We start from the raw sequence: 14183 nt of genomic DNA on the forward strand, positions 1-14183 counted from the left end.
TGCCCTCCGCTGAAAAAGCCAGTAGTGCTTGTGCTTTGTAGTTGCAATCCGTTGAATAAGCGAGCAGTGCTTGTGCTTTGTAATTGCACTTTGCTGAATAAGCAAGGAGTGTTTGTGCTTGTAATCGCACACTCTGTAGAATAAGCGTAGAAGTGCTTTTCTTCACTGTCTTGCATAGCACATTCCATTGAAGAAGTGAAGTTTGGGGTCGGCTCTACCACCTAGTGGGTTCTTCCCATATTGCTGCATTTTAGCTAATTGGTGTGGTCCTATACACTATATGCTCTCACCTTCCCCAACTTGCAAACGAGGTGATCAAAAAGTGATAAGGACATTGCATTGTTGCTTCATTTCAGTTGAAATTTTTAACAAAAAAGGTGTGTTTATTACTATCTTCTCATGTTTAGTTAAATATTCATTGGGAGTTTGGGTATATAGTTATACTACTTGGGCAAACTTTAGTGGAAGTAAATGGCTTTGTGTTTAGTTCCATGTCGTGTATGTGTAGCAATTTTTGTCTCCGACCCCGCCTCATATGAGGATTAAGACAACCCTAATTTGTTATATGCATTTTTGTAGGTAGATTGAAGATCGTAAATAAAATGATTGCATGTGTGTCATTGTAGTCGGCACAAATTGCCTATTGTTATGTTTGATAATATTTGTTATCTGACAATGTATTAATTAATTGTAATAAGGGGGTTGTCACTCTCGGGTAGTTAATGTGTCGGTTGGTTGACGATTGTGTTCCTCTCGGCAACCATCGAGTCCTTTAAATTTGTTGTGTGCTGCCAAGGAAGGTAGTATGGTATAGTCAAGTGAATTGTAATTGGTCTTCTTCTCTGTAATAATTGCATGTATGAATAAAGATGTATTTTACTACTATGTCTGGTATGCATTGTCATGTACATTATTATTTCCTGTATTTAATTTATCAGTTGTAGCAGTAAACCGTCATGTTGGCAATATCTTGATGTTGTTGGCAAACATGGTGGAGGTTATCAATCTCTCTTTCCTTGAAATATCATGAGGATGTATTTAAATTATGATGAAAATTGAACAAGCTTTATGAATGGTCTCTAATAGGGGACTGATATCTCTTATATTTCATTTTTGGCACTATGTTTTATCATCATTATTTTATTTAACAATGTATGTACATTTAAATTATTGGATATGACTTGAAACTATAAGATGGTTTGTTCGCTAACTAGCTAGGTAAATGTTTCACAATTAAAACTAAGGAAATTTGATTGACAAATAATGTGATTTACTATCGTGGTCTAAACTATACTTATGGTTGTGTTGTGTAGGAAAGTAAGTGTGCAAATAGGAGAAATGAGAAAACATCTAAACCAAATCAAATATCTCTTGGAGAAGTTATAAGTTTAAACCCTTTACTACTTGGAAAATAAAGTTATTGCTTTAGGTGATTAAGGTTATAAGATTCAATATGGTGGGTCAAGCTTAATTGTGGTTGTGGGAGTATTTAATTATGGGTAATGTGATGTGTAAATGAGGTTAGGGTTTGGGAACCCTAGGTTTAAAATTCAGATGGACCTTCGGAAGGGTTTTTAAGCGGTGTTGTATGATCAATATCCTTAGTTTTTGTGCAAAAATAGACCCCTAGGGTCTATACCTTTGAGGTAGGAACCTATTGGGCATGTAATAATGTCCCTAGGACATAAATTAACCCTAGGTTTAAAATTCAGATGGACCTTCGGAAGGGTTTTTAAGAAGTGTTGTATGATCAATGTCCTTGGTGTTTGTGCAAAAATAGACCCCTAGGGTCTATACCTTTGAGATAGCAACTTATTGGGCATGTAATAATGTCCCTAGGACATAAATTAACCCTCCAAAAGCCCTCATTAATTAAAGAGACGAGGTTGGAGAATGGGCGGGGTAGATGGATTGATGATACCAACCTCATCACCATAACTCATTTATAGTTGGAGACTTTGGGGATGGGGTGTCCAAGAGCATAACCCCCTCTTTAGAGAGAAGGATGGAGTCCTTGCATACAAAGATGGTGATCAAAATATTAATCTTTAGAGAGATAAGTTCCCCCTCCTCTCCCTCTACTCTTTGTTTATATGTTGTAAGGTTAAGATATACTTTGCAAGGTTCATTGTTGATTATGATAAGTGCAAAGTCTATTATGTGAACCCTGTATGAGTGGAATTCTTAGAGCTATGTAAATCTTATAGTTGTTGTGAGTAATTTCGACATTTTGATTTATGTGGAGACCTCATTACCTTGGGTCTATATTTGTTTCCCTACTTGAGGGGTATAGCTAGAGCCCCTTGAGGCTTCATGATGCCACCACGATTGGGAGGTGAGCAAGTCTTTTTGTTGTTTATTTTCCCATTTAAAAACCTCTATGAAAAATCCTATGAATGTTTTGAAAAATGGTAGTCTAAGAGATATTTCATTATGTTTTAGTTAAGGGTTTCATTATGTAATAGGAGAGCATGTTTTTCTCTTAAATGGAAAATTATTATATTACTTTTATCAAACTTGTTTATAAACGAAGATTGAGACTATGGTCTCCGTATGCTTATTTTCTTCGATCATCTCTAACGAAAATTGTGGGATAAGATACATTTTCTATACTCCCTTACATGTTGAGAATGAAAGTGTATTTTCACTCAAAGCTTGTAATGAAAGGAAAGTAGTACTTCTTGATATTTGATAAAGGTAGAAAATATTGTGTAAAGTTGGTTTATCTCTATTAATTAAGGTATAATATAACATGTTTTTCCTTGAAAATACTGTGTAAAGTTGGTTTATCTCTATTAATTAAGGTATAATATAACATGTTTTTCCTTACTTATTTCCTTTTCAATTAGAAATGAATGTGAATACTTATCATTTGTCTAATAGTGTTTGTAAGACGCATTGATGTCCCATCATGATTTTACTCCCCCTTAATTATTTCTCTTAAGGCATATTAGAAAAAGAAGAGTAATATATCTCAAAAGAAAGAAGAGAAAAAAAAGTGTCTATATATATTTGTGAGATTAAAAGAAATATACAAGAGGATTATGGATACTAATATCATTTGTACTTAATAGATACACCATAAAAAAATGTATTTTCTTTTTAAAGTTTAGATGATAGTAAAAGAATATGCCATAAAAAGAACAGAAAAAGTTGGAGGTATGCCATTACTCAGGCTATTGCAAATTTGGACAAGTACCCACTATTGAATCGTTTGGCAATAACACATGAGGTTCTGCAGGAAATCATTACTTTCCTTTTTAATTTCATTGTTGCTTCCTTCCTAAAATATGCATCAAACATCTGACCTCCTTTAAATTTTTATTATGAAAACGTAAAGGGTGATAACATGAACTCTGAAATAAGTATTTAAGGAACATCAGACTCATTAAGAATCTTGGTTCATAACAGATTCAAGTAAAAAACAAAACAAAACACTCTACAAATAATAATAGCTTACGATAATCATTTGATCCCTTCCCACAAATTCCAATTAACCCAAGAATGGGCCTGCACAATCTTCTTTACAGATTATATACAAAATATCTCTGGCTAGCGACCGACACAATGACCTTTTCTCTGTAATACTAACCCAAGAGCAAGGTAATGTCACTTTGCTTTTTATTCACTCAGTATCTTTCCAAGATCCACGACTACCTAACAAGTAATTAAAACCCCACAACTATTAGCTAACACACAATTAACAAATCATGTTAGTCCATACTTTGGGTTTCACCATCCCCAATCTTGAAGGATTGGTTAGCATATAGGAATGCCTAGCAAATATAATGCCTGCCATCCCTCCCATGGTTGCCTCCTTGCAAAATAAACAAAGAAGAAACAAATCATTAGTAATAACAAGACCAGCAAGTGAAGAAATCGAGGACACCTCCCCATCTCCACAATTAAGCGCAAGAGGATAGAGTCAAATTGTTGTCTTAGATTGTATGTTGGTGGGTGAACAAGAAGATGAGTGTACGTAGAGATGTGATTGAAGCATACCACATCAAATAGGCCTTCTGCCAAATTTGAATCAATCAAGAACCTATTGTCCATACTCTTATGTGACAAGAACATATAGTGCCACTAGTGGCACACAATTATGATCAACCGGCTCGTGATACTAAGTGCAACAAGAACTATGGTGTAGGGTGGGAGTCTACGCCTCTACTCAAGAACAGGTTGGCATGACGATAGAAGACCAACTATCCTCTCACAGTCCCTAGCATCACATTAAAGCCTGTGGTGATGCATGAATTATATACGCAGCATCAGATTTGGAAATTTTTAAGTACAAACAATTTAGATGTTACCATGAAACCTAGCTCTTACTACAGTATAATACATTATTCATACAAAAAATAAAATGAACAAGACTTTTTTATTCCCAACAATTTTCATAAGGACACAGTAAACTCCCCTATGCACTAGTAATACAAAGTCAATAGTAAAATAAATGTTTGGGGTTGCATGGCAAGTGAGAGTACGTTGGAGACATGAAGGCTAAAAAGGGAGGCACACTGCTTCTACCTTTACGTACGCGACTGGGATTCACTGCCATCCTACAACCCCCACCTCTGTGTAGGCAAATTACCTTCCTATGACTCCACTGCAACGCCTATGCGAATTTCATACATCAAGAGCTAAATTTATGACAGGTAAAACAAATTAAAATATGTTGAAAAGCAAGAGTGGTGATGGGCAATGGATTTATGAGCCCCATGCAAACGATATTAGGACTCTAAATTCCTCAACCTCCATCAGACAAGGATTTCACTTTTGCAATTCTTACTTCAAATCACATTAAGCACAAATACAAAAGATACACAAAGAACAAAATCTTAATTTGACAACTATTAAATATTTAAATCTTAATTAGTTAATTGAATAACTTTCACAAATTTGCAAATAAACATTTGAAAATTAAACATTTTAATTTAATAAATTGACTAAAAAACTTAAAACACTGCTGTTATAAATGTAAAGTTAATACTTAAACCACTAAATGTTCTTTTTAGGTTGTCTAACTACTTGTTGTGACCTTTTTCCTAAGTTAATAAGTAAAGTGTAATTATATCATATAAGAATAAATAATTACACCAACAGTATTTCAACTCAGTAGAGATATCATAGATTTATACTTCCATTCTAATATTAAAAATGAATGAATTATAAATGTCCTATGCTATCCAAGTTTGCATTGAAGTGCTATTAAAATTTACGATTAAAAAAACATTCCACAAAATAATGTACAATACAAGAAAATAACAAAGAATTTTCTGATGTCAAAATTTTCTGTACAGGTCCTCTTGTGTATGAAAAAAGGTTTGGAAGCCTATTTTAACTCCAGACAAGGAAATCAACTACTTCAAAAAAGCACATTTTTCTTGGCATAACAGTAGATCTTCAAACGAAAACTACAGGATCTCATAAAGATGATCCACTTAAGATTCTTTACCTCAAAAGGGAGTAGGCTCCGAGAATAATTATCACTAGATCGATAACCATATTTGTCTACAAAATGCCAGAAGTCAGTGGGAGGTGTACTTTTGTCAGATATTTTCAGCTCTATCCTCTGAATACCATCATCTTTGCCAACCATATCAACAGAAACATCAGGATATGAATCTGCATCAGATTCATTGATCACCTGTACAAAGAGAATTCATTATCAAATAAAATCAATTCAATAATTTTAAGCAGTGGAATCAATGATTGTTGGTATCCAAATAACAGATCTAAATGATCAAACTAATGTTCATTTCCAGAGAAATCTGGCTGCATTTTGTTAGCATCCTATGTCTGAAATTGTCATTTGCAGATCTCCTAGTAGATGAACAAACATTTGCAAGGTCATTATTACTTCAAGACAATCAAATAACAGTTATTTTCACCTAAACAAAGTTGCCAGAGGGCATACAGGTGAACAATTTAAAATGATGAAAAATATTCAAGTGCATTGTAACCAAGATCAGAAAAGGATTTAAAATGATGAAAAATATTCTAGTGTTGTAACCAAAATCTACGATTCGTACTTTTAACAGTCATGTTTCAAATTTAGAACATCTATTAGGTGTAATAAGAAGAACCTAAAATCCAAGCACTCAGTCTATGTGATTCACTTGAATAGATATGTTCTAGTTTCTGAATGAATTTCACAAATAGGACTTTCTTGTGTGTGACATTCCCTGCAGTCTAATTTCACAATATAAATAATTAGAGATTCTTGTCTCCGAAATTTTTCCAGCAGTCTACAGACTTTCTTGTGTCTAATATTAGCCTTCAAAGAATTCAGTCTTCCAGATTAGGACACGGTTAGATGTAACAACAAGAAGTCAAAGAATATTTTTTATATAATTGACCTGAAAGTTCAAATATAGAAACCTTATAATTTCCAAATTGATAATATAGAACTAAATTTCCTATGTCTGAAAACCTTCGCCAGTCTAATTTCCAGATCATTATATAAAACAAAAATAGTTTTGTTTGAAACTTGTCCTTTCAGATCCTCATGTATATTATGAAGAAAGATTTGCAAAGAATATTTTTTATATAATTGACCTGAAAGTTCAAATATAGAAACCTTATAATTTCCAAATTGATAATATAGAACTAAATTTCCTATGTCTGAAAACCTTCCCGCAGTCTAATTTCCAGATCATTATATAAAACAAAAATAATTTTGTTTGAAACTTGTCCTTTCAGATCCTCATGTATATTATGAAGAAAGATTTGCAACCACATTGTAATTTCAGTCAAAAAATCAAAATACACAAAGGGTGACAAGTAACTAATTGACAGTTACACCCTAAAGCTAGGTATCCACAACCGGTCTTTTCACTAGAAACTCACTCATCTCCATATTAGCTTTTGTAACTGTAGTCCGAAATTGTGAAAAAAATAAGATGTTAAGGTTATATAATCTATGTTGAGTTCCCTACTAACATGATCATCGGCTCAGATGGCAAGTCTAGTAAAGGTAATGTCTACAAGACCCCTTTCTAACTATATCACAACCTTGTATACACACATTATGTCTTTAGTTACATTTATATAAACTTTTCTCCATTGCCAAACAAATCCTCTCTCAAATCTCAGCTGAAAGCTTTGTTACAAATGCAAATGACTACTTTTGCATCTGCCGGTTCTGTGTGTTTAATCCAGCACCACAATGCAAAGACGTAAGATAAAATACAGCTTCATTGAAATTACATTGATTAAATTACATCTTTACAATAATGATAAAAAATGCAATTTTACAGGAGTGGAGAGCTTCATATGAGGTGTAACCTCTAAAGGAGATAGAGATCCACAATGATGAGGTCAAGGCATTGGGACATCTTAGAGATCTATTGTACATGCTGAAACAGGGCTATATTTAATATTTAAATATTTAAAAAGAAAGTTCAATTAAGCAAATTACAAAGAAATTTGTTATTTCAGATCTAGTCATTTGTCTTATTTATAATTTGACTACTATCGTGCTTGGATGTGTTGCCTGGTTTTAACTGGTGCTTGTAATTGAACAAAATTGAACAGCAATGTGAGATGTGATATAGGTTCAACATATCCTGAATTGGTAAATTTTATAGTTGTCGAACTTGAACTCGAATTCAAATAACCATACACACAATATAGTTACAAGTAGTTATAGAACAGCTCATATCCATAACCATATGTTGCTTCACCTTCCAACTGCCACAATTAGGTTGTTGATGGCTAGCATTCTAGTTCCCTGGTTTATAAATGAAATGTTGTGCAAATGTCACCTGTGTGAGGTTGCTGATTGTGTAAATGGTATCTTAGTGGCTCAAGGAGTGCTGCAATGGCATATTTGGCGACATACAATGTTATAGATGTTTGCACAACAGTGTGCGAAGCTGTAGAGGCTTTGGTGCTAGCATAAAGGATTGTTGAGGTTTTGTTGTGACCATGTCACACATCGCCCCATCAGAATGGGGACCCCCTCTTTTCCCTAGGGTTTTGCTTTCCCTTAGTTAGTTTTTCTCTCTGCTTGCTGGGTTTTGAGTGAGTGAGTGGTTGTCTGGGCTGGCTAGTTTAGGGTTAATCTCTAAGGGCTCGTTTTAGGGTTTCTTTCAAGCTGAGTCTAGCCTAATTTTGGGAGGTCATTAGTCGTCTGCCTGGAACCTTAAGTTTGCCTTGATGAAGTATTCCTTTCAGATGGTGAGATTGGAGAGCAGGGTGGATAGGTCTAAGGTCAGGGTAGGTCCAGTTTGATGGTTTTCTTGTTAGAGTCCTGTTTGCTTCCAAGTCTGAGTCGATTGAGCAAAGTCGGTGATTAGATGGAGATCGGAGTGGTTATTTCAGAAACTGATGAGCGAATGCACCTGATGATGATTGAAAGAGTTTTGCAGGAGGGAAATGAAATGAACCAAGGTAAGGAACTAGTCAAGAGAATGAATTTCGCTCCTGACCCTTCCAAAGGGTCTAGAGCGAAATTCTTGAAAGCTCTCATCTGTACTTGGCAAAAGGCAGGATCTTGATGGGGATGCGTGAAGAAAGGTTGGTGTTCTCTTCTTAAGGAGGATTAGAGTTCAAAAGGTCAAGAATCAAGCTAAAATCTTGATTTTCGCTCCTGACCCTTCCAAAGGGTCCAAAGCGAAAATCCTTCTAGACCACCTTTTCTTCTCAGTTTTGGCTAAGTGTTGCTTTCTAGAGCATGTTTGAGGGTGAATTCATTTGATCTTGCCTTGAGATGGATTTGGTGGATTTTTGAAGGACAAGATTGCGACCTAAAGGAGAATTTCGCTCCCGACTCTTCCAAAGGGTCCACAGTGAAATTCATCATAAACCTTATTTCTTGCCTTGAATGGGTTACAAACCTTGTTCCTAATGTGGATGATAATCTAATTTTACCTTGTGAAATGGTTTGAAACTTGAAAAATGAGTAATTTAGCCAGGAATGAGATTTTCGCTCCTGACCCTTCCAAAGGGTCCAGAGCGAAAATCTTCCCAAAGCACATTTCATCTTAAGTTTGGCTAATCTTTGATTTGCAGGGTACCTTGGAAGGAAGCTTGGACATTCTTATTGCCTTTGAAAGGTTTCAAAGCATTGAAAATGAAGGATTTTGGACAAAAAAGGAAATTTCGCTCTTGACCCTTCCAAAGGGTCCAGAGCGAAATTCCTAAAAGCTCTTAATTTTGCAATAAAGGAAATCAAGTTTTGATTTGTTATGGCATGGATGGAAGGAAAATGACTTGCTTTTGCCTCTTGAGGTCGTTTTGGAAAGTAGAAATGAAGGATTTAGCCCAAGAAGGGATTTTCGCTCCTAACCCTTCCAAAGGGTCCAGAGCGAAAATCTCTCTAAAACACATTTCTTGCCTTATTTGACCAAAATTTGATGTCCAAGGCATGATGAGATGAAGTGTGAACATGTTCAAATCCTTGGAGATGATTAGAAGATTGTGAAAATTAAGAATTCTAGCCAGGAAAGGAAATTTCACTCCTGACCCTTCCAAAGGGTCCAAGGCGAAATTCCTTATAAACCTACCTTTTGACCTTTCTTGGACATGAAATCTTATTCCTAAGGTGATAAAGGACGAAATCCTACCTTGCAAAGAAGTTTCAAGTTTAGAAAATGATGATTTTGGGTCAAAATGAAAATTTCGCTCCTGACCCTTCCAAAGGGTTCAGAGCGAATTTTCTCAAAACTTCTTTTTGCTATCAATTTTTTGCTAGGTCAAGTGTGGGATAAGGCAAAATCAAGAAGAGCATGCCCTTAAGAATGACTTTAAGTTGTTAAAGACCATGAATGATGAAGGAATTGAGCCTAGACAAGATTTTCGCTCTTGACCCTTCCAAAGGGTCTAGAGCGAAAATTCTTGAAAACATTGTTTTTTCAAAATTTTGGGCAAGGCCAAGCTAGGACAAGGGTGTGAGAAGGCATTTGGATTGCCTTAGAATGAATTTTGGTTGCCAAGAATGCAAAATTGAAAGCCTAATGAAAATTTCGCTCCTGACCCTTCCAAAGGGTCCAGAGCGAAATTTCTAAAATTCCCCTTTTTCCTTGCAATTCAAGACAAGATTTTGGTTTTTATACCATGGGAAGGAGAAAGACAAGATGTTCTATGCCTTGGAAGTGATTTGAAGTTGGAAGGATGGCATGATAGCCCTAAAACAAGATTTTCGCTCCTGACCCTTCCAAAGGGTCCAGAGCGAAAATCCTAAAACCTACCCATTCCCCTCAAATTTATGCTAAGACAAGGCTTGATTAAGGTAAGAAATGCCCTTGAGACTACCTTTGACTTGATGTTGGTTTCCAAAAGTGATGATTTTAGGCCAAAGGAGGATTTTCGCTCCTGACCCTTCCAAAGGGTCTAGGGCAAAAATCCTAAAATCTCCTATTCTGCCTTGCAAAACAAAATCAAACTTGGATTGGGTGAAAGAAGAAAGATATTTCCTAGCATTGTGAGGTGGATTGAAGTTGGAATGATCAAAAATGAACTACAAAAGGAGAAAATCGCTCCTGACCCTTCCAAAGGGTCCAGGGCGAAAAACACTAAAGTCACCTTTTCCTTCAAGGTTTGAGTAAAACTAAGCCTGGATTGCAGTGAAAGAAGCCATTTGGAGTGCCTTGAAAAGATTTGGATCTTCAAAAAATGTGAATTTTGACCTCAAGAGAGAATTTCGCTCCTAACCCTTCCAAAGGGTCCAGAGCGAAATTCTGGATAGGTCCTGTCCCTAGCTAGGTTACTAAGCAAAACTGACCTTTTTCGCCTAGTGAAGATCAAGCCAATGCTAGTAGGTTGGGAAGTGGGTTCAAATTGAGCAAATGTTGATGAATTGAAGTGAAGGAGATTGAAAAATTAGCCAGGAATGAGATTTTCGCTCCTGACCCTTCCAAAGGGTCCAGGGCGAAAATGCCTAAAAAGCAGTATTTCTTTCAAAATCCTGTTGAAGCTAACTTATTGGTTGAGATAAATAGACCCTGGAGATTGCTTTGGAGGAAGTTAATGACCAAGCAAAGATGAATTTTGACCTAAAAAGAGAAAATCGCTCCTGACCCTTCCAAAGGGTCCAAAGCGAATTTTCTCAAAACCTATCTTTTCCCTCAAATTTATGCTAAGTCTAGTATGGGTCAAGATTAGAGGTGCCTCTGGGCATGTCCTTGAATGGTCAACAATTGTCAAGTTTGAAGGTATCGAGCCAAATGATGAAAATCGCTCCTGACCCTTCCAAAGGGTCCAGAGCGAAATACCTATTTTTACCCAGTTTACTCATGTGGAGAGTTGAGAAATTGAAAACCAAGACTTTGTTAGGCCAAAAAAAGCTTAAGTTCGCCTCCCGGAGGATTTATAAGTGAAGAAAATGTGGTATTCATGGCCTAGTCAGGAAAATCGCTCCTGACCCTTCCAAAGGGTCCAGGGCGAAATCCTCAAAAACACCTATTTTTTTTTTCATCCTTGTTAGTTTGAATCAAGGGTAAGTTGCAAAATTGTGAAGACAAAGTCATGGGAGATTGCAAATCTAGGTTGAAAAGATTTTGATTCACAAAGTGAACAAGCCTAGAAAAGGGGTCCAAACAAGCCTTGAAAGGATTTTAACCTACATCATTTTGGATATTTTTGATTCTCAAGGAGAATAAAAGTTCATCAAGCCTTAATCAAGCTTTGACATTCCTAAGCTAGCCCATAATTTTTCACTAAAATTAGCCTATTACAAGACATTTGGGAGGTTGAAACAAGTTCGCCATGAATTAAGGCATTCATAATTTAATTAATTAATTTCTAAGCCTTGAAATAAATGAAAAATCCACCCTTAAAGCTTTGAAATTAATTCAAAAAATAAAAAATTGGCCATCCTTTGAAAGGTGTTTTATTTCATCTTATTTCATATTTGTCAAGTCGGCCTCAAGGGGAATCAAGTTGGGGTGCCCTTAATAAGGGAGGGGTACTTTGATAAATTTAAATCATTCATTGTTTTCATGCGAACTTGAAGAGCAGATCTAGAGGAGCGAATTCTAGCTAAATTGGAGGATAATTTCCAGAATTTGCCAATTATTTGAAGGCTAGTAGAAGGCGAAATTCTTTGGCTGATGGGAGCATAATTCGTCCAAAGGAAGACCAGAAATTCAGATCAAACATCCTCGCCCAGCAAATTCATCATCTTCCTTCTTTCATTTTTTCAAGGTTGATAGCTAAAATTCAAGAAAGAGGTATGAAGAATCAGATTTTTGAAGTTTTTTATTCAAGATTTAGTTTGATTTTCCATAGTAATCCTTTGAAAAATCTAAGTCTTGTACAATCTGATCTTAATTTAATTTGAAAATCCATAATTCTTAGATTTATCGTTATTTTCAAATTAATATTTAGTTATTTCCTTGAGAGGTATCAAATCTCCTATAATGAAGATATTATGCTCAAATCCTAACTTTAAGCTTTTGTGTAGGTGTCAAATGACGACCCCCAAGGCCGGAGGATCCATTACTTGACAGGCTCTCATCAAGGAGGATCAGAGGAATGACGAATTGGAGACCAGGATCGTGTCCAAGTGGAGCAATATCGGAGATACCAACCTAGGAAACTTCAATGTGAAGAAGTTTCGGGAAGCGCCCTACATCGGCAAGCCGTCACCTACTGCAAAGAAGATAATTGAGAGTGGCATCATCAAAGCTGCAGGTTTCCCTCCCGCAGTCAAGTGTCATGAGTTGATGATTGAGTGCGCCCGGCACTATGATCCACATTCAAGGACGATTGTGGCCGATGATGGAACTATCTTAGCCTATCTTTCGGAGGAAGCTATAAGTGAAATTTTTCATCTCCCGGAACATACAGACATGGTCTACAAAAGTCTAGAAGGAGCTAGGTCGATCTATGAGGATGATCCTGATTCCTGCTTGAACTTCATCAACAAGAATTGGCTACTCAAGAGCAGACCTCGCCTGAACAAGATTCCCAATACACTGCACAAAATCGACTTCCAAGAAGAGTTCAAGGATTTGATAACCTTGCTCAATCGGGTCACAGGTGCTTCTCAAGCTTTCTTCTTTGATAAATGGATGTTCTTCATACAGCTGATCGTCCAAGGAAAGGAAATGCTCAATTGGGCCAGAATCATTAGTAACAGCCTGGACGTGCAGTTGAGAAGACTAAGACCTACCAAGTCATTCCACATGAGTTCATATGTTGTGTACGCCTTGATCAGAGGTTTTGAGTATGCAGGACTACCTCACAGAGGAGTTGTTGGAATAGGACCCGGAGAAATAAGAGTTTGTGATTCTTATGTTCAACTACATCATCCGCCCAGAAGTGACTACAAGCTAGTCAATGACACCTTCACGATGAATATTACCAGGATATTGCAAGGTGGGATTCACAATCGACTGTCTCTGGACACACAAGAGCTCGTGAAGAAGCATGGTGCATGGTTCATTCAATTTCCAAAATTCACATACATCAGAGTTCATGGGTGTCCTTCACCTCCCTACATGTTGCCAAGATATCCTACAGACAGGATAGTACTACTTGAGGTGACGAGACAGTTGGCAGCTTATGCGAAGGCATCCAGACACAAACATGGAAATGGGATTCCCGTGCCCATCATACTAGGGAACTCAGTTGAAGTGTGTCCTAATACTCAAGCCACGGAAGATGCAGAGAAGGAATTATCTCTATACTCATTCACGTCCTTTGCCTCGAGAGAGAATTTTGATCCTCATGGTCATATAGAAGAAACAGTCGGGAAGAAGTACAGGCATGAATCTCAGGTGGAGGACTTTTAGATGAATGTCCAAGATGATGTCGAGGTCAAAAGAAAGATGCATTCCAGGTTACCCTTGGATCTCATCAGGAAATGCAAAATTTATAGAGTAGCCAATCAAGCCCAGGATAATGGTAGATACCTCCAGTCATCCTATGAGAAGGAAGACAAAGAAGTGAAGATAGATTGGAATGAGCCCGAGGTTTTAGACCTGAGAGCTTTGATGGCTCCCATTTTATCCTGCACTCGCAGATGGGTGGATGTACAGCATCAAAAGTTGAAGGACTAGAATGTATCTATGGCATTCACCTTGGAAGCAAGACCAGAAGAAGGAGAAGCAAGTGTGAGTGAGAATACTTCTCATTCCAAAGGCTCAAAGAGGAAAGAAGGACCTGAGAAGAGAGAACCTTCCAAGAAGAAGCACAAAATAAATCCTGATCGCCCACCAAGCACATCTTCTAGG

The 14183-nt window shown here is 36.7% G+C and overlaps 1 protein-coding gene across 1 annotated transcript in view; it reads right to left on the reverse strand.

Moving 5' to 3' along the window:
- LOC131064457 (DNA-directed RNA polymerase V subunit 1) overlaps positions 1–14183 on the reverse strand; it is a 223899-nt gene that overhangs the window by 158741 nt on the left and 50975 nt on the right. Inside the window, exon 8 of the mRNA XM_057998604.2 lies at positions 5459–5650. Within this exon, the coding sequence (XP_057854587.2) occupies positions 5459–5650 (192 nt within the window). The remainder of the gene's footprint in view (positions 1–5458; positions 5651–14183) is intronic.

Source organism: Cryptomeria japonica, chromosome 2 (genome assembly GCF_030272615.1).
Source record: "Cryptomeria japonica chromosome 2, Sugi_1.0, whole genome shotgun sequence".
Taxonomy (NCBI): domain Eukaryota; kingdom Viridiplantae; phylum Streptophyta; class Pinopsida; order Cupressales; family Cupressaceae; genus Cryptomeria; species Cryptomeria japonica.